Here is a 21,158-nt window from a genome sequence, read left to right as displayed (position 1 = left end):
CCAAAAAAATTAATACTATTATCTATTTAGTGAAAGATATGAACCTTCATCTATTTATAACACACCTCTGACAAAATTATCGAAAATTATATAAATTGGTTATATACATATACATCATACAAACATTTTTGTTCGAAGTAATAAGAGCTTTCTCTGTGGAACAGAGGAACGATGATATGAGCGATAAAATTATCACCAGTCAACCATAGTCTATAGTCGATATTTAAACGAAATTCGATATTTTCCCCATTTTTGTGTAAAAAATTTGTTAGAAAAGTATTTGCCTAAAAATAAAATCGTTGTGCAAAATTCAAATTATTTTTTGTGCAGTTTTGACGTATATAAATCGTATATATAACGAAGAATATAAAGTCTAGAAATTTGCAAAGGTAGACGTGGTAAATTATGAGAACATTCAGTCTACAGCATTCGTATTTAATAATTAAACAGAGATAAAATTAAAACGACTTTATTTCTGTCTCAAATCAACAAGATAGTTACATTACTACCATAGACAAAGTAATAGTTTCCATAATCTCATAAATACTTATCTAAAACAAACTAAACACTATATTTCAAGGAGATTACACAACAGTCCACACAGCATTCAAAGACATTTCTGTGTATACATATGTGTTCAAAGAATGTAAACATTTCTGACTGAACTTTGTATTCAATTAAAGATATGTTTGCCACTGAGCAATATTTTCAAAGATTTACAATTCCTAGATCTACAACATGTGATTTATAAAAATTTTGCGTCTACTTTAAACTGCGAATAATTTTCCCAACATAGTAGACAAAAACCACATTCAAAAAGTTGACGAGGAACTTCGATAAATTAAATTTGATAAATGTATAAGAGATTTGTTAGAATCAGGAGGAAGTAGCACCATCAACACAATTCTGAGTGTAGATAAATTTTGGGCAGCTATTGAAAAAATCCAGAACACGAATTACCACAAGAGAGGGCCAAAGGAACACGGAGACTGTGTTTCCTATAAACCAACTAAAAACATGATCATAAAGATGTCTTCAAAATGTATGTATATGTACTTTAAAAATGTAAATGAAAATTTGGAAGCAAATATTGATACGTAGAGTAAATATTTTTGTTGACTAATGAAATTTCATTGAATTAATTTTGTATTGTTTTTCCATGTCGTGTAGACATATTTTTGCCATTTTTGACGGAAAACGTAGCAGATTTTTGCAGATTTTTTTACCCAGTCTGTGGTAGATTTGCTATTAATGAAATGGTCACACTGTTTCCTGTCTTTAGACATAGTTTCTTTAATCTGTTCTACTTTTACTGTTTATTTACTTTTAAATGTTTTTTAGGTTATATTATAAGGAGGATGAAGTTTAATAACTTGTAAGTACCTACCTATCTTTTGATATTACAAAAACATATTTTTAATAACCATACCTACTGACTCTTTAACATATGAAACCGCTATATAAATGAGTATTTTAATAAAAACATGGAAACTATTAATTATATAGTGAATAAAATTTCAAAACCTATCAAACTTACGTATGAAACATAATAATGTTCTTTGAGCTAACAGAAAATAATACTTAGTGTATTATTTACCATATTATTTTTGCACCATATTAGTTATGCTTTATATACAAACTTTTTCCTTTCATGTTGAGATTTATTTTTCTTATCTTATTTTTCGCATATGGGGTCAGCTAAGCAGATGCACGTCGACCCATACGGATCTTTTGTGCTTCATGTTGAGATTTACTGAATGATCTCTTTAAGGCGTAAGTCCGTCTGTAAATATTTTTGTTATATCCTGATATCTGTATTAAAAGTGAATGTACAAAAGCATTTAAATAAATAATTATGAAGATATAGACGAATCTCGAGTTTTTAATGAGATACAGGCACTATATAGGTACTATGAAAAATACTAAACACATTATTTCTGCCTATGACATTTTCTACTAAATGTCTTATAAGGTAGGAGTATATACTGTTACATTATCTTGGCCTGAAGGAAGAAGAAATTATTAACACCTAGCAATATACTCCATCAGATCAGCCTGCTCATGGTTTGCATAGTTAATAGGCCAATTGATCTGTTTTCATCCTCACCTATCATCTTTCACTGGTCCCTAGACAGCATATACCAATAGCACAGGTGGAGTTACCATTCCATTATCATCCATTAAAAAATATTTCGAGCTACTAAGTACACATTCAATGTAACTCCTTGTTACCTGACTTTTGCTTGTAGTCAGGTAATAACATCACATATAATAAAATAAAATAACCCTTAACCAGGATGGTTAATTCTTGAATTTGCCAAGATAGGTCAACTGACCTCTTTTCATCCTGAGGATTAACAGATGGTGATCCCTTAATGAGGGATAACAGGTTAGGGAACTGACTAGGCTATTTCATTATCATCCCTTAAAAAAATCAGACTCAACAAACATTTTTTTACTCCCTGCCACTATCTACTGGCTCAATTTCTTCTTATCCTTACTAATATTATACTTGTAAATGTGAGTTTTTGTATGTTACCTTATAGCGCCTTAAGAACTTAACCAATCACTTTAAGATTTGGGATGGAAAAGGATGTAGGCTATTTTGTAACCTGATCAGTAAACACATTCTGTCATGCAGATGAAGTCTGGGGTAAAAACTAAAGTTGAAAGCAAGTATATACACATTTCTAAAATTTCATTAAAATTGGTTGAGCAGTTTTGGAGATTAGGAATGAACATCAGTGACCTTTTTATGTAGGATATTGGAACTAAAAGATGAACACCCCAAATTAGTTGAAGAAATTAATGAAAATAAAAAATAATAAGAATTATAGTGCGCTGTATTTTTCTATAAATTCAACACTTACTTTACACATTTGACATAAAAAGAAAACTATAATTATGTCCCAAACAGGTTCACAATAAACTACTGTTTCTGCAGTTAGTGCCAAAAATGTTTTCAATATGGTCTACTTAAAGTAGGGGCACTCGAAACTTAAACTTATAATCAAATAATAGATTATACACTTACATATATTATCATAGATATTTTAATTAAATTTAAATTTTTATTATATTTACCTTAATATTATAAATATAGATTTGCAGTAGTTTAGCTTGTTAACTAAATTTTCTTAGTTCAACTCCAAGACATAGGTCAGGTAGGATCTAGAAGTTGAACTTATAAAACTGTTGATTAAACTTTTGTGTAATCTAAATTTTAATACAAAAGTCCTAAAGTTGAACATGAATAATGTTATAGGTTTATTTGTTAGATGCTACTATCTAAAAAAAGTAACAAAATTATAAATTTTGTTTAGATTTACAATGACAAAAAGAAATATGAATTAAAATTATTACATGGGTGGCTTTTTTTTTATTTTGTCTCCTGTAGTCTTATAAATAGGATAAAAATAGTCAGATCATTATTATTAAAATTAATTATATTTAACTCAAATTATATTATTAGTTTATTTCCTTACTCCAAAATTATAAAAAGCAAATATACTTATGTAATAGTTGTGTTTTCATTCGTAAATGCAATTGTAAATATTTGGACATGTAAATTGTTATGAAATTGAAATTGTTTTGAAAGTTTACAATTTATTAAATAAATTTATTTCCTAATTATAATCTTCCTTCAACAAATATGGTACAAATTATTCATAATTAGAGCACACTGTTCATTTATAGGACTAAATCGCACTTTATTTTAGAAATAATTTCCTTATAGAAAACTACGATTTATTGAGTTTTAATTTATATGAGTCAACTCTTGAATATATCTGATAATAGAAAGAAAATGTAGACCGACCTAAGTTACAACTAAAACCTACGAAAAAGTAATTTCAAGTAACTAAAGTCGCTTAAGTGTTCATTTATTGGTTCCACAACCCTATTATATATTAAGATAATTTATACCTATAACAATCAATCAAAAACGTCTCTTGTAATTATTCAAATCATCGTTATTCAAATAGGTTTGTTTATAAGCACTTTTAAATAGACATTTTTAAGAATCTACTGCAGGGTTCAGAAAGTCGTTATCTGTTGAGAACATCCCGCAAGAAACTCAATTGTTATTATTGCATAAGTTGTTTTTCTGTTTCAGATATACTCATTGATACTATTTGATCTTTGACATTGATGTAAGAGAGCCATTTATGTACTATCTACAATAAATTACATTATTGTTATTAGCAGTCTAGTACAGGCCTTCAATTGAGTTGTACATTGAGATAGCAACATGTGCATTATTAGATTTTTTTCGCCAGAAGCGTTTAGTGTTCATAGAACAAAAGAAATTTTTAAAAAATTAAAATTGGTAGAGTCAGACGTTCTAGAATTGTCAACTGAACTTTGTTATCACGTGGAACTTGCTGAAGGTTGTGATTATCTCAACATTGAACAGATAAAAATTTTAAAATGGCTCCTTAGCTCACCTCTTCATCCTCAGGCATTAAGGAATGAAACTGTTTACAAGGATGTTAATGAGAGGCAAATTGTAATTGAAATTGGACCTAGGTAGGTAGTAACTTCACTAAATTTAAAAAAGAAGACTTTTTAAATACATGGAGTACTTGATTAAATTATATTTATGTTTTAGATTCAATTTCTCTACAGCTGACTCTAGTAATTCCGTTCAGATCTGTGAAAGTGTTGGACTCCGTAATGTTGTTCGTGTTGAAGTTTCCACTAGGTATCTCATTACATTTGCAAAAATCAAAAATGTCACTGAAAGCTTATTTGAAAATCTTGCTGCTCCCTTACATGACAGGATGACACAATGTATATATACAAATGAGAACCTTCCACGAAAGAGTTTCAATGAAGGATTACCCAAAAACTTGGAGTCTTGGTATGTAGTGCCTTTGCAGAAAGAAGGGAAGGTGGCAATGGAGAGAGTAAATCAGAAACTTGGTTAGTTATCAATTAAATATATAATAAGACTACTAGAATGAATATCAAAATTTAGTACATTAATATATAAAAAAATATTGTACATGAAATATATATATATATATATATATATATATATATATATATATATATATATATATATATATATATATATATATATATATATATATATATATATCTTAGATAATATTATATCATTTGCAGTCTGTTCTAATACATTATTTTTTTTATATATGTAGCATAACCACATAATAATCAAGATTTATTCCACATAAATCAGTATCATAATCACATGCTTGAAGCATGGGATTATAAATTTATAGATCTCATACCATTTTGTAGGTCAACGTTCTATTGAAAAAATATTTGTCATTATTGATTTTATCTGTATGTAAATTTCTCAGGTCTTGCATTTGATGCATGGGATATAGATTTTTATATGGATCTGTTCGTTAATAAATTAAAAAGGGATCCGACAAGTGTGGAGCTGTTTGATCTTGCTCAAAGTAACAGTGAACACTCGCGACATTGGTTTTTTAAGGTATTTAATATTTAATTTTTGTTTAATTTTCTTTTTATAATATCATTATTGATAAATACTTTTACATTTTTCAGGGTAAATTAATCTTAGATGGTCAAGATATAAATGAATCTCTTATTGAAATGGTTGCAGATACCCAAAAAACATCAAATAACAATAATGTTATCAAATTCGGTGATAACAGCAGGTGAATGACACAATAAATCTTCATGTAAAATTTAAGAAAGCTATAGTATAATTAGTAATAGATTGAAATGTCTTAAGAGAAACAAAGAAGAACTCAATGAAGTTTGTTTACATTTGTTACAGTGCAATTAAAGGTTTTAAACATACAAAACTACGACCCAGAGATGTAAAAGCTCCTTCACAAGTGGTAGAAGAAATAACTGAGTCTGATATAATATTTACAGCAGAAACCCATAATATGCCTACGGCAGTAGCTCCATTTAGTGGTGCCACCACTGGCACTGGGGGTCGTATAAGAGATGTGCAAGGTGTGGGCCGTGGTGGTCACACAGTAGCTGGTACAGCTGGGTATAGTGTTGGTAATTTGTACATACCAGGTATGTCGTGTATTATTCATCTGTAACATGACATTCTCTTACTACATTTTAATACTATTTCAATCTCCCAAATGAAGAATGTGTATGAATCAATATTGTCACAAAATAGATTTACAAATTATTCAGAATAGTTCTAAATATAATAACATATTAAAATGTAATAATTTATGTTTATATCCTATCTGGGTAAATTGAAATAATGATAATTTATTTTTAGTTATCATAATCAGTCAAGGGTAACATATAATAATTATCTATTGCAGGATATGATCTCCCATGGGAGGAGAAAGGCTGGGAATATCCTAACAACTTTGCAAGTCCATTACAAATTATCATTGATGCCAGCAATGGTGCTTCTGACTATGGCAATAAGTTTGGAGAACCAGTAATATTAGGTAACATTTTTCAATATTGTAATTGTTATTAATTATATAAAATACAAATTAACATAAAATACAATACTTTTACCACAACAGGTTTTGTACAATCCTATGGATTAAAAAATGCTGATAAAGTGAGAGAAGAATTTATCAAACCTATAATGTTTAGTGGTGGCATTGGATACATGCCTCATTCCATGATAAAAAAGAACAATCCAGAAAAAGGTAATTCAATTTTTTTCTGTATAAATATATTATTTATAAAAATGATCATAACAACTTTATATGATTTATAGTACTTTATTCATCTGTTGTACTCAATTTTTATATTATTATAGGCATGTTGCTGGTAAAGATAGGTGGGCCAGTGTACCGTATTGGAGTGGGCGGCGGTGCTGCCTCATCGGTTGCAGTGCAAGGCGGCGATAGCAGAAATCATGCCCTAGACTTTGGCGCTGTACAAAGAGGTAAACTGCGTAATTTACTTTTAATTACAGATTTTATAATTACTTTGTAATCAAGTTGAGACAATATTATTTTTTTGGTAGTACCTGTCAAATTCTATTCGCAAACTTTTTAAAATCCTCACTGAAACCAATAATTAGACTATGTGTAATTATGTAGTGAAATAATAACTGAATGATACTGCGTCAGGCACTTGTACCTTAATGGGTTGTTTTAAAGATAATCTATAAGTCCAAAAAAGGTTTTAGTGGTATTCTACCTCAGTATTTTGTCTTTTATAAACAGGTGATGCAGAGATGGGAAATCGTCTTAATCGTGTTGTGCGTGCTTGTCTTGAAGCAGATAACAATCCTGTTGAATGTAAGTATTTTTTATTCTATTAATATTCTATTTATTAAACTTAACAAAATATGATCAGTTAAATATATATGACGAAATAAAGACCTATAAAGACTGTGCATTAAATGTATGATAATATTTCAGTCTATACATGTAGTATTTTAAAAGAAGTCTGTATGGATATAACGATCTGCAAGTGTAATTAATCTAAGATCATATCACTCGAAACAAGCAACTTATTTTATAATTATAAAAATACTATAAATATATTATTATAATTATTAATCACATTGTAGCAATCCATGACCAAGGAGCAGGTGGTAATGGCAATGTTTTAAAAGAACTGGTTGAGCCAGAGGGTGCAGTAGTGTATACTAAGGAGTTCCAACTGGGTGATCCTACTATAACTACCCTTGAGTTGTGGGGTGCCGAGTATCAGGAAAACGATGCCCTGTTATGTACTAAAGAGAATAGGCCCCTACTAGAAGGTAAATAATATATACTTGTAATTTTTTTGTAGTTCTATTTTGTACTTTATATTAACCTGTACCATTTTTTTTTTATTTTATACCAACTAAATTATGTTGTGTTTGTCTAAAGGGAATTAGTACAATGCAAGCTGTTACAAAGTTACAACTTGATTGCTAACCATCAACTACGTACATATCAGTATTGGATATTATTTGTTGTATTTTCAGATAAATCATGACCATTTTCATAACTACTGCCATTGTTCTAAAAGTTTCTTCTTTTTAGCATATTTTATTGCGTTATTTAATTATTATTATAAAAATCTATAAATAAAATATATAAATAAAAATCTTTCAGAAATAAATAAATAAAAAAAATAAAAATAAAAATCTTTCAGAAATCTGTCGCCGAGAACGTTGCCCAGTTTCATTTGTGGGTGAGGTCACAGGAGATGGATATATGAGTCTAATTGAAGACTCTTTCTCTAACAAGTATCTTAATAGAAATGACAGACTAAAACCAGAAATTAAATCTAAGATGCCATATGATTTACATTTAGAAGCAGTATTAGGTATTTATTTTATAATATTATTATTTCAATATATTTTCTGATCATTAACATTATTCCAATTGTGTTCCTTTGAACTATTTTTTCAACCTATTTCGAAATGAAGGCGGTTTTCAATTTGTTGTATTTTTATATGTTTGTTACGTCATAACTCCATCAGCTCTAAACAAATTTGGAATATTCTTTTGTACAAAAGAATAGTACAGAATTGGGGCCAATCTTGGCTCCATAGGAATTTTATCGAAATTGATTCAGTTCAGTTAAGTTGTTTTAGGTTTTAAATCAAAATAATTGGTTTATCAATATAATTATGACATAATTGAAGTAATTTTTTTTATATAGAATCCAAATCCTAATTATACCGTATATAATTAGGATTTGGGTTCTACATAAAGAAAAGCTTGTGTGTTTATTTTGTAACTTGTAAATTAATTACATTTTATTTACCCTGTCTTTCATTGGGACAGGCAGAAAAATATTAGTAAATTATTGGTAACATTAGTAAATAACCAAATATTATGTTATTATAAAGAAATTTATTATATATTTGTTTTTTAATGACATTTTGGTTAAAAGAGAGGCAACAATAGTTTAAACACACAAGAAAACCATGTATGTGGCATCATCTAAACTTTACTATTTTTAGGGAATATGCCAAGAAAAACGTTTGATCTGAAAAGAGATAAGAGAACCAAATTACCCTTATCACTGCCCGCTGATATAACCGTAAAGAGTGCACTGGATAGGGTTTTGAGGCTCGTTAATGTATCTAGCAAACGATACTTAACTAACAAGGTAATCAATGTATCAGTTACTATTAATCATTATTGTTGTATGTACTTAAACTTCCATTTTTTTTATCTTTTTTTTTTCTATATATACACATCAATCAAATCGTATATGAAACCATGTCAGAATGCATACAGCATAAATATTAGAGCAAATGTCAAAAACATAAGTATTTTTTGTGCTAAATTGTTAAACTAAGGTACTATGCATAATGCCAAAAATAGGGAATAAAAGAACACAATAAACACTTTCGTTCTTACTTTATAATAAGTCTATGGGTTTTTTTAATGGATGATTATGGAATGGTAACCTACCTCCGCTAACGGTATACGCTGGCGAGGTACCAGTGAGGGTTGATAGGTGAGAATGAAATTGCAGGTCAGTTAGCCTATCGTGATAAATAATTAAAAACCAGAAATTCAGCACTATGGTTTGCAAGAGGGACTACATGGAGATCAATATGACGGTATATTGCTAGCAATGGGACTGCATTACTAACAATCCCTTCCCCCCACTATACTATACCATGTACAAGCGAATGCGATGTACAGGTGGACCGGTGCGTGACGGGGCTGGTGGCGCAACAGCAGTGCGTGGGGCCGCTGCACGCGCCGCTGGCGGACTGCGGCGTGGTGGCGCTGTCGTACGCGAACACCACCGGCGCCGCCACCTCGCTCGGCACGCAGAATATCAAGGGCCTGCTCAGCCCTGCTGCCGGCGCCCGGCTCTCGCTCGGCGAAGCACTCACCAACCTGGTCAGTCATGTTTTTTTTTTCAATGGGTGATAATGGAATGGCGATCCTGACTGCGGTAACGGTATACGCTGGTAGGACACCAGTGAGGGATGATAGGTGAGAATGACAGCAGGTTAGTTGGCCCATCGTGACGAATTCAAAAAGAATTAACCAAGAAAGTTTCCAGAGGGTACCGAGTGGAGGTCGACCTGATTGGGTATATTATTAGCAATGGGATTTTCAGACTATTACTAACAATCCTTTTCCCCGGTCAGTCATATTATACTTTATCTACATTTCTCCTTGGTATCTTTAGAAAAATAATTAGATTGTGACCCATAAAAAAACTTACTTCAATTGTGACAAAACCAGTTATTTTATTATAAAAACTAAACTACTGAACCGATATTGATAAAATTTATATAGAACCAATATGTAAGTAACCAATTTAGATAAACAAAGAATTTCCCAAATCGGTATAGAACTAACGGAGTTATGAGGTTCGTTTTGAAATTTGTTAAAAAACTAACATGTTTAACAATATTCAACAAGAGTCCAAGGCGATCAATTTTGACTTGTGTTAACTCACTTAAATTTTATTTTTTAGAAATTATTCTGTTTAAATTGCTATTTAAAATTGCGAATAAAATTATATGAGGGATTAAACAGAGGGAGAGCATTAAGTATTCTTTATACCGCTAATATGCAAGAGCTCTTAATAAAGTCATATATAGTTTCAATGTCTGAGAAGTAAATACTTGTGACAAACTTAAACAAACTTTCGTAAACCAAGTTAAATGCCATGTCGATGTTTCTACTTGTAGCAGCTTGCCTTGCTTTACCAAACGTAAGCTATTTTTTTTTATTGATGGGAAAGGATTAAAATGAAATAAAAATCCTTCTTGCGCTTATGCTGTACACTAGCGGGATATAAATGAATGAATGTAGGTGCAAGTGATGTTTTTTTTTTTCCAATGGATGATAATGAAATTCTAATCCCGCCTGTACTTACAGTATTCGCTGGCGGGGCACCAGTGAGGGATGATAGCTGACGATAAAAGAGCAGGTCAGTTAGCCCACCGTGATGAATACACCTGGAATTCAGCACGATGGTTTCCAGGGGGAATCACGTGGAGGTCGACCTGATATTACTAGCAATGGGACTGATAATCTGCATTACCAACAATTCCTTCTCCCCATGCAAGTGATGTTAGGTCAATTAACCTACGGTGACAAATTATTTACGATGATTTCCAGGAGGGACAGACTGGTCGACCTGACAGGGTATATTACACCTATTATTAACAATTCTCATCCCTATCAATGTGACATGTATATATTCCAGGTGTTCGTCGTCATTTCCGAACTGGAGGATGTGAAGTGTTCCGGTAACTGGATGTGGCCTGGCAAAACTGGAACAGAGGGTGGGACGCTGGTCGAAGCGTGTCTAGCACTGTGCAAGGCTATGGCCGCACTTGGGGTCGCAGTCGACGGCGGCAAGGACTCGCTCTCTATGACCGCGCAGGTTGCCTCTGAAAGAGGTATGCTAGTGTTTATTACTTAAATCTTACTAATAAAATAAACTTGTATTTATTTATATATGTAGATGACCCGGTGAACTTTGCGTCACCTATAACGTCATCTATTAAAAGTAATCCAAAGTAACGAAAGCCTATTTCCAATGGTTTTCTTTACGTATCGGTACGATGTAAATAATAAATATTTTTTGTTCAAGTGAACTTAATTACAAGCATTTTTAAATGGTATTTTTTTATAAATCTATCAGTCGCTTCGGAATGCATTTTCATCTGAGATGAACACTCTTAGTATTATTTGTATGAAAATGTCACCTATTGAGATGTTATTAGGGTGTTTACTATTACAAATTTTTGTTTAACTTTAAATGTATGTTAGTTTGTTTAGATCATATCTTCTTTACTGAGTTCGAGTCAGTTCTTCGTAACCCGATTTTACTGAACTTTTTCATACACATTTAATTATGATGACAATACTCAATATTATAATATTTTCAAAATGACTGCCACCATAAGATAGCGGAATGCATATATTTGTATACATTAAAACTGTAAAATATAAGTTATTAATTATGTTCAATAGTGAAATCTCCCGGAACACTGGTGGTGTCTACATATGCACCGTGTCCTGATATTAGAGTGAAAATAGAACCAGTTTTACAAAAAGAAGGCTCTGCATTGGTTCATGTGCCTGTCACACCAGGAAAATATAGGTTTGTGGCTACAGCTTATTTAATTTCAATACTTGTTAATTTAGTATTTTTTACACCAAAACGTTTAAGTATTACCTATACAAGAGACACATTTGTATTGTAAAAAATACGAACGCTGTAGTTCAAATTGTCATTAGATACAGTCTTTTAATAAAAAATATGGAGCTATATATTAATTATTCATTATCAGTTAATTTCACTATTGATAATAATCGTTGTTCATATTGCCTATTTAGTGCAATATTTGTACAAAAATTTACTGAGATCCATAATATGATACACATATTTTAAGTTATTATCAAACATTTAATATAGTATTTTGAAATAGTGATATAATGCAAAAAAAATTACCTTTTTAGACTTGGAGGATCCTCTCTTGCACAGTGCTATAAACAATTGGGCGACACTCCTCCAGATTTAGATGATCCAAGAATTCTTCAGTCTTTATTCAAAACTACACAAAAATTAATAAAAGGTAAAATACATATTGTGTTAAAATAGTGAAACGCAAATCGATATTAAATAATTATGACAATTTTCCTATTTTACCATATTAATTATTTTATTTACAGAAAATAAGTTATTATCTGGCCATGACATCAGTGAAGGAGGCTTTATTACAACAGTCCTCGAGTTAGGTATAGGAGGCATTCGTGGGTTAAATTTAGATCTACAAGTAGACAGTAAAATATCTGCGATTGAGGCACTTTTCAATGAGGAACTCGGTATTGTGGTTGAAGTTGATCAAAATGATTTATCCTATGTTCTTGATGAATATAAGAAAAATCACGTAAATGCTCAATTTATCGGTAACACAGGGAAATATGGCATGAATTCACAGGTACCATTTTTTATTGATTCATATTTATTATAAAATATACTTGTCTTTAAATTATTTAAACTTTTTATGATTTTATAGGTGATTATAAAAGTAAACGGAGAAAAAGTACTGGACACTAAACTTATAGATATTTATAGAATGTGGGAAGAGACTAGTTATCAATTAGAATGCCTTCAAGCTAACTCTGATTGTGTGACACAAGAATGGAGAGGTAAGCTTGTATTGATATTTAGCACATTGTAAAATGAAATGATGTGAGTTTTATGTGATATTGTAAATGACTTAATTTTAATCCAAAAGTAAAAAATAATCCTTACTAATATAAATGTTGACGTAAGTTTGTTTGGTACACCTTGGCGCCTTAATCACTGAAATAAATCGTCATAATATTTGGTATACATATAGTATTTGGGGTGTAAAAAGACAGGTTATTTTTATGCCAATTACACGATTGAAGTTGCGGATAAAAATCTAAAGTCAATCATAAATATATTTCTTAGTAGCTGTATACTATGGCTGTTCCTGAGTAAATCAGTACATAACATATCATAAAAATCTGACAGAACAAATTTAAAAATAATATATTGTTCTAAAAAAAAACTCAGTGTCAACAGCCAGTATTAAAACTCCAACAATAGGTGATCATAATGTGACAGGGGGAAGGAGCAGTAAGATTTATATATTTCCATTAAATATTTCCAGAACTTGAAAAGCGTAAAGGAGCAACATACAAGGTCACTTTTGATCCTTCAGTGGCAGTGATCAAAACCAATCCAGTGAAAGTAGCGGTTCTTCGTGAAGAAGGCAAGTTATGTTATTTATAATTTTAATTTAGGAAAATGATTTCGACTATAATCTTAGTTAGTCAACTGGACTTATCATATTTTTTACCTGTAACATTATGCATCCTAGACTATTAATCACTTGAATTTTCGACTATTGCTGATGTAATATATACACCGTATTTTCATTCGGTATTTTTCCTAACATAATATTCAAATATCGCCACCGTCTCGCGAATCAATTTAATTTGTTATTAAGATTATCATTTTGACAGAGTTTTAAGTTCATATTAGTAACGGTGACAGATCTTATTTAACTTAATATTAAACCTACATCCATTGATCGAATAACATAATTACTTAACATCAATTAATTTACAATTACAGTTGTATGATGATAAAAAGTTTTGGTGTAAATTTGAGGCTGGAATGAATGTTTTTTTATTCGAATTACTACGCCACGATGTTCGTATATTTTACTAGGTCATGAAATTGATGTTTACATTACAGGAACAAATGGTGACCGCGAGATGATAGCATCCTTGGTTATGGCCAATTTTGATGTGTATGATGTGACAATGAGTGATTTGCAGAACAAAAAGATCACACTTGATGTTTTCCAAGGCTTAATATTCCCCGGAGGCTTTAGTTACGCGGGTAAAAAGACATTACTCAATGTATTACTTATTCAAATTTAATAAATACGAAGATAGTGCCCATCTTTTAATACTCTTCTTATACAGATAGATGACTCTTAATGACATACATCATTTAAATTTGACATATTTAGTATAAAGTTATAAACTCCTTCTATTCATGAAGATATTACAAATTTGTAATCCTCAAAATATAAAATTAAATTGTGATTTTTTTTATTTCAGATACACTGGGATCAGCTAAAGGTTGGGCGGCGGGAATCCTCTTCTCAGAGTCCCTGAATTCACAATTCTCACACTTTAAAAACCGATCGGATACATTTTCACTTGGTGTTTGCAATGGATGCCAATTAATGGCTCTTTTGGGTTGGATTGCTCCGCAGGATTCAACAGATGCAGCCGACAAGACACAGATATTCCTTGATCATAATCTATCAGAGAGGTATTTGTATATGTAGCTTACAGAGTTTTGTGCAAATATTTTCGTATATAAGTTCTATAATTAGCAGGCCTTTCTTGAATTTAATATCGAAATCAATCCAAACTAATGTCAGTGACAATATTGTGAAGCATTCATGATAACAATTAGGAATTAAATTTAAATGGGGATCAGTTTGCAATAGTTTGAATTGGCAAATTGCGCTAACATACATCTATCAAAACAGTATAGAACCACTATGGCGCGAGTATTGCAATTGTGAAACGTTTCAATTCTAATATTGATTTATTGGAATTTATTTTAAAAGTAACCCCGTCTTCACACGTATGCAAATTATACCTCATACAAACCTTCTGTAAAAAAATATCTAAATTACAGCGATATTGTTTTATACTACTGATTATATAATATTGATTTTTAGTATGCCAGATCTGTCGATGATTATTTTAAATATCCTCCAATTGTACATAGTTGTTATGTTAACTACCAGGTTTGAATGCCGTTGGAGTGCAGTGAAGATTCCTGAAGATACAAATAATACCAATATATGGTTCCGTGGTATGGGCGGCAGTATATTGGGCGTATGGGTTGCACACGGAGAAGGACGATTCTCGTTTTCTGAATCTTCTTTGCTAGATAAAATACGAAGAAATGGACAAATTGCGATACAATACGTTGATGATGATGGCGTCCCTACAGAGGCGTATCCGATGAATCCAAATGGAAGTCCAGGTAAATATAATTTGAAAAGTAAATTTGGGGAAATACCTCATACAAATAGAAACAATAGCTAGTCTTCAATTTTCATTTCCAGGTTAGTTGTTCAATTCTAGTAATTCTTATTAAAATTTTTAATCTTAAATTATATGTATAATAATTCCTTCACATGTAGACTACAATACGATCAACCGTATACAAATTTTATCGATTAGACTGAACAATTTTTTTACTTAGATATATTATTATGCATGTATTTGAAAGTCCATAGTCAAATTCGTAATCAGCATTCCCATCGCTTCCGTGTAGTATATATAGATAATCTGATAGGGAGAGGGCAAAGCATGTTCTCGTCTATTCATGCTTAATACGTTCCTCTGAACAATTGACCCTGCTCGAAGCTGACTGAATTATTTCGATATTTTCACAGAGGGCGTAGCTGGCTTGATGTCACGCGACGGGCGGCACTTGGCTATGATGCCGCATCCAGAGCGATGTGTACTACAGTGGCAATGCCCCACACCATCCCCCACATATCACACTACACAAGACCCCAACTCCCTCGCTTCACCTTGGCTTCGAATATTCCAAAATGCTTATGTATGGGCATCACAACATAATAGTTAAATAACTGTTACAATATTGTTTAATCTACTTTTTCATACCCAACATATTTTGTAAACAATGACGTGTTATTTAAAATTAGACATGACGTCTTATTCAATATCAGACAGACAAATATATAATCTAGAATAATAGTGCATTTTATGCCATCCTAGAAAAATCAACAGTATTTTCCGAAAATTCATCGAATAAGTTCAAAACGTGGCAGGACGGATTTTCTATTTCCCCAAATTTTGTAATATAATTATCAAGTGCACGACACTAGGCTGATTGCTAACGCTGTATTCTTTTTACTACTTCCAGGAGTATATGATATTTCTTACTACCATGTTAGTACATAACGTAATTTTAAACTTCCCTAACTTATCTTCCTAACTCGTATACGGCTTATATTGCTGCAACTGTATTCATTATACAGGTTTTAATGAAGCTTCATTCCGTGGTTCCTCGAATTATGAAATGATTTAAAATATAATACCGAAGTTTCATTCAGAATCTTAACGGTATCTGGTATCGTTTCAAAATCTTTTAACATTCAAATCAATATTCCTGATTAATGAATATTGAACCGTTTTTCAATCTTGCAATCTCTAATCCCAGATAATAGCTTGCTCTTTTGCTTGTTATTTTTAGCGTCTGCTCAAACTCTGTGAGGAGTCGATTTACCAAGGCTTCATCTGTAATGGCAGTATGCCTATTATCTATGTACAGAGTAAATAGGATCTTGTTTCCCATATTCTTTAGTAACAGACAGACGCCAGTATTATTCCGCGTAAAATCTTTGTGTAGTAAAATTTCTTCAAAATATGAGTTCCATTATCGAGGTGCTTGTTTAAGGGCATAAAGACTTCTATTTAACCAACATACATTTGAAGAGCCATCATCAAATCCGTCTGGTAGCTTCATATACATTACCCACTTAAGCTTGTCATTCAGGAATGCAGTTCATACATCAAATTATGTTAAATAGATCTAAATCTCTAGCACATCCAATAACTCCTTCACACATTAGTTTCTTAGAAAGGAAACTTCATTGGAGTTGTATAGTGTATATATATATATATATATATATATATATATATATATATACATATTGGAGGAAATTGAGAATGTATTAAAATATTTTGTTACTTTTTTTCCCCTGCAAACGGGAAAAATAGGTAAATTATAAAACACAGTAAACACCCTTCAAAGTGAAGTAAGGGGCGAATAAAATAAATATTTACTGGCAATGATTTTTCACGAGAGTAACAAGCATCAGATACCATGTTTGTTGAGAATTTTCTATAATTGACTACTATATTAAAAACAGTGCCCTCTGTCGTACTATATGGTATTATTAACTTGCAAAAGTTTGTTCGGATATTATAAAACAGTGCGCCAGTATCTTTGATAAAAACTAGCTTTTTAGATTAAGTATGACAGTGCCATGCATAACACTAACGAATTCTGACAACGAAAACAAAAATAGAAATTACTTATAATACTGTGGGATTCCCCGTAAAATATAAATGAAAAAGGTTGCCAATTTGGGAGATTTTTATTTAAGTAATTGAGGTGACGTCAGCGGACACCAAGTTCGGCTGTCAGTTCTCGCTAAAAATTAAAATTTCTTAACGGAGCCATTTATTAACGGATTTTAGATTTTTTATAGGCTTATTAGTTTTAACCTATATTTGAATTTTATTCACCTAAATATACAATTTTCAACATCACGAAATGTACTCATTGTTCTAACTCTGGTCTCATTATGAACGTCCCCAAGAAACCAAGTAAACAAAATTGTGACCTCACGGGTGCAAAACAAAAAGTATATGGAAAATCTTTAAAGTGACTACGTTATTGCGTGTCATAAGTTGTTACAATTTTTACTAAAGTTTTAGTTATTTTGGATCATATTTTTGTGTATATACTCTTTTAAGAAATTCATATATTTGACATACGCATAGAATTTCGAAATATTATATGATTATAATTTCGAAATATTATAGGACAAAAACGGACCAACTACATTATATTTTTTTTTCGTCATAACTCCTGTTTACATTTTAAATTTCATTTCAGAACACTGTGTTCTATTGTTTTAAAAAGAAATAATTTTATTAAATTTATATTAATGATCTGTATTGTAATTTTGCTCGTGTGACTGATCTTCAGAGATCTATTTTCTTGAATTGTATTACATATACTGTTTCGTTATATATGAAAGTGCATTTTAATGAAAATATTTTTATATGACTATTAATGTTACACGTTACGTATATATAACATAAAATTATATTAAATGCAAAACATTCCATAAAAAAGTAATTTAGTTAATAAATACCTGAAAATTAGGTTCCTATTATTTTCTTTTATTTTAAACTACATTGAAGATTTTTATTTTTGTATTGACAAATATAAAAGACAATTTTACATTGCATCATCAAAAATAAAATTATTAACACAAAGAACTTGTTTTTCTGAAGTTTCCAAAAGAGTTTTACTCTGATTTCATACTTTTTCTAATTACAAATTAAGAATAGATGTGTACATATATATGCATGTATATAAAACACAATAAAACTTTCCAACTTTCATTGTACCAACTAAGGATCTATATAGTAACAACACTGACTAGGGTAATTAGCAAAATATGTTTTAATATTTAAGTCATCATCACTGCCTACCGCTAGCATAATAGGCCTCCCCCATAGACTGCCATAGTGATGGGTTCTGAACCACCTGCACCCACTGACTCCCAATGCACTTGAGGTCGTCACTCCATCTAGTATAGTGGAGGTTATCCTACACTGCATTTGGCTGTACAGGTTTGCCACTCAATAATCTTTCTTCCCATCAGTTGTTGGTTTTTTGATCTATAACTTAAGTAATAATACTTAAATATCATGTAAATAGCAGGAAATAATTGGATGCATGTTGCTGTGGATCAAAATCAATAGAATATGACGAAGAAGACTTACCCATGGCAGACCATACACCAAAACACAAAAAAAATCATTAATATTAAAAAATTGGTACTATCAAGTATGGAAAATAAAGCTATGTACTAAGAACAAATATTTCTCTAGATGTTATAATTCTGTCTGTGGAAAGTATTTCCATGATATACTCTTAATATAATGAGCATGCCTCTTAGATTATGTTTATCAATTTTATTGCAAAACTAAAGTTAGTGAATAATAAAAATATTTCCTAAATAACAACATAATTAGTATCATATATCAACTTTCACATGGTATCGCTTGAAAACCATAGTGCTGAAATATACCTGATATTCATCATAATAGGCTAACTGATCTCTCTTTTCATTGTCACCTATCATCCCTCACTGGTGCACCATCAGCATATAACATTAGTGTAGGAAGGGTTATAATTAAATTGAATAACCCAGGTTATTCAATTTGGATGTAACAAATATTATAGCTCACATAAATAAGTAAAAAACATTTTGAAATGTTATGTATATTAAATATTCATCATTACAATATCTTGTATACTTCTTGCCAAATCTCTTCGTCGTGCACGTTCTAATGCATCACAAAGGACAATTAACCATTTTTGTGTGTCTGCTCTTTTTTCATATATTTCCAATAATTTTGATGCTTTTGAATAAAGTGAATCACTTTCTTTATCAATTTCATCAATAATACATTCTCTAATTTTCAAGTTTCTGGCTAGATCACGCCAGAAAGTACCAATCTGTTCAATAACAGTTTCAAAAATTCTTTGTTTCTTTTGATTATTCACATGAATATATGGATTGCCATTTGGTGCATTTTCAAATGCTTCATTTTTTTGTTCTGCTTTTGATACATTCTGTGGCGAAACAGGTTCAGAAGCTGAAATAAACACATGATAAACAAAATTTCCACACAAGCTAAGGTATCTCATATTATTACCAAACATAAATTATTAAATTTTAAACTATATACACCTATTTAAATACAAAATAAATATCTACGTACATATATAGCTATTAAATCCGCCATATATAGTTTCACTGTGTATTAGTTAAAATAAGTAAAAATATTATATATAACATGGTACAAATCAATAGTTTTCAAAATATAAATATCACCTACCATAGAAATTATATTCTCTTTTACTACATGCATTCTCATAAGCAACAATATGTCTCAGAATTTCGCCTTTGTCGTTTATTATTTGAGCAATATCCTTGAGAGGTTCAATATTATTCTCTGATAGGACATCTCTGATTTCTAAAACTTTCAATAGTTGGCCAACTGTAATAATATTTTCACACCTTCTTGGGGAATTGATGACATTTCTATAGACTTCTTTTAGTAAGTTTAATGTGTTATTTTGGTTGTCACATAACCCAACACTTAATATTACTCGTTGTATAAGTTGAGGATACTGAAAATATGTCATTATTATATTATTGACTAAAGTTAATTTAATAACATATGTGAAATTATAAGTAAGCACTAAAATACAACTAATTCCTAATATATTTAGGAAAAATATTAAGTTTATTAATTTAAGAAATTATATCACAGAACAGATTACAAACACTATGTCGAAAGAATTTTATATAGATAATAAAGTTTTTAATAAAAAATGAAATAAGATTGCCATATGTGAGTTTTAATTTTTACTCAAATGAAAATTTTTTTATGTCCAAATTACATGAATTTAGGATTTTTTACCACATCACAAAGCTTTATCGTTTTTTAATGTGTCGCCCTAAGAACAAGGAATTATATAGAACGACTGATAAAATAAAAACTGTAAATCATATGGTTGCCTCCTTACTTCTTATGCAAATACAATTAGTAAGAAGAGGACGAAAGATACACCATCAGCGTTGAAATACTGTTTAGGTATAAAATTTAAACAGGATAAAGAAAAAAAATTACTATGAGTCAAAAGATATACATTAAAGATATCCTTAAGAAATTCTCTACGCAAGATGCAAAACCTGTGGCAACTCCTATAGAGACAGCTTTAAAATTCAAGAAAAAAGAACATCCAGATTCGAACTTACCCTATAGAAATTTGATTGGAGCCCTCATGTATCTATCAGTTGCCACGCGACCAGACATAATTCATGC

The 21,158-nt window shown here is 30.8% G+C and overlaps 2 protein-coding genes across 3 annotated transcripts; one reads left to right on the top strand and one right to left on the bottom strand.

Annotated features, from left to right (window-relative positions):
* The first annotated feature begins 1,250 nt into the window (after positions 1 to 1,250).
* Positions 1,251 to 17,755, top strand: LOC113511571 (phosphoribosylformylglycinamidine synthase). 2 transcript variants are annotated; one of them, XM_031913727.2, is made up of 25 exons: positions 1,251 to 1,375; positions 1,699 to 1,773; positions 4,115 to 4,527; positions 4,610 to 4,923; positions 5,328 to 5,464; positions 5,539 to 5,651; positions 5,774 to 6,027; positions 6,291 to 6,422; positions 6,504 to 6,632; positions 6,746 to 6,874; positions 7,158 to 7,232; positions 7,508 to 7,699; positions 8,080 to 8,253; positions 8,897 to 9,045; positions 9,591 to 9,794; positions 11,119 to 11,314; positions 11,892 to 12,021; positions 12,381 to 12,496; positions 12,594 to 12,862; positions 12,941 to 13,073; positions 13,565 to 13,666; positions 14,155 to 14,301; positions 14,526 to 14,742; positions 15,230 to 15,471; positions 15,887 to 17,755. In XM_031913727.2, exons 3-25 carry the CDS (start codon positions 4,250 to 4,252, stop codon positions 16,081 to 16,083), a joined length of 4,029 nt encoding a protein of 1,342 aa, XP_031769587.2. In that variant the 5' UTR covers positions 1,251 to 1,375; positions 1,699 to 1,773; positions 4,115 to 4,249; the 3' UTR covers positions 16,084 to 17,755. The 2 variants fall into 2 exon arrangements, with proteins under 2 accessions (XP_031769587.2, XP_031769588.2); XM_031913728.2 differs by lacking the exon at positions 1,699 to 1,773 and having other exon boundaries at positions 1,292 to 1,375.
* Positions 17,756 to 19,529: 1,774 nt separating this feature from the next.
* On the bottom strand, positions 19,530 to 20,648 carry LOC113511724 (uncharacterized). The gene is made up of 2 exons (XM_026895430.3): positions 20,166 to 20,648; positions 19,530 to 19,922 (listed from the first exon to the last, which is right to left on the bottom strand). Exons 1-2 carry the CDS (start codon positions 20,473 to 20,475, stop codon positions 19,549 to 19,551), a joined length of 684 nt encoding a protein of 227 aa, XP_026751231.2. The 5' UTR covers positions 20,476 to 20,648; the 3' UTR covers positions 19,530 to 19,548.
* Between the last annotated feature and the right edge of the window lie 510 nt (positions 20,649 to 21,158).

The sequence above is a fragment of the Galleria mellonella genome, unplaced genomic scaffold (genome assembly GCF_026898425.1).
Source record: "Galleria mellonella isolate WM207_F2 unplaced genomic scaffold, CSIRO_AGI_GalMel_v1 utg117, whole genome shotgun sequence".
In the NCBI taxonomy this organism is placed as follows: domain Eukaryota; kingdom Metazoa; phylum Arthropoda; class Insecta; order Lepidoptera; family Pyralidae; genus Galleria; species Galleria mellonella.
Note: the sequence above shows the minus strand (reverse complement) of the source record. Positions and strands in the feature narration are given on the sequence as shown.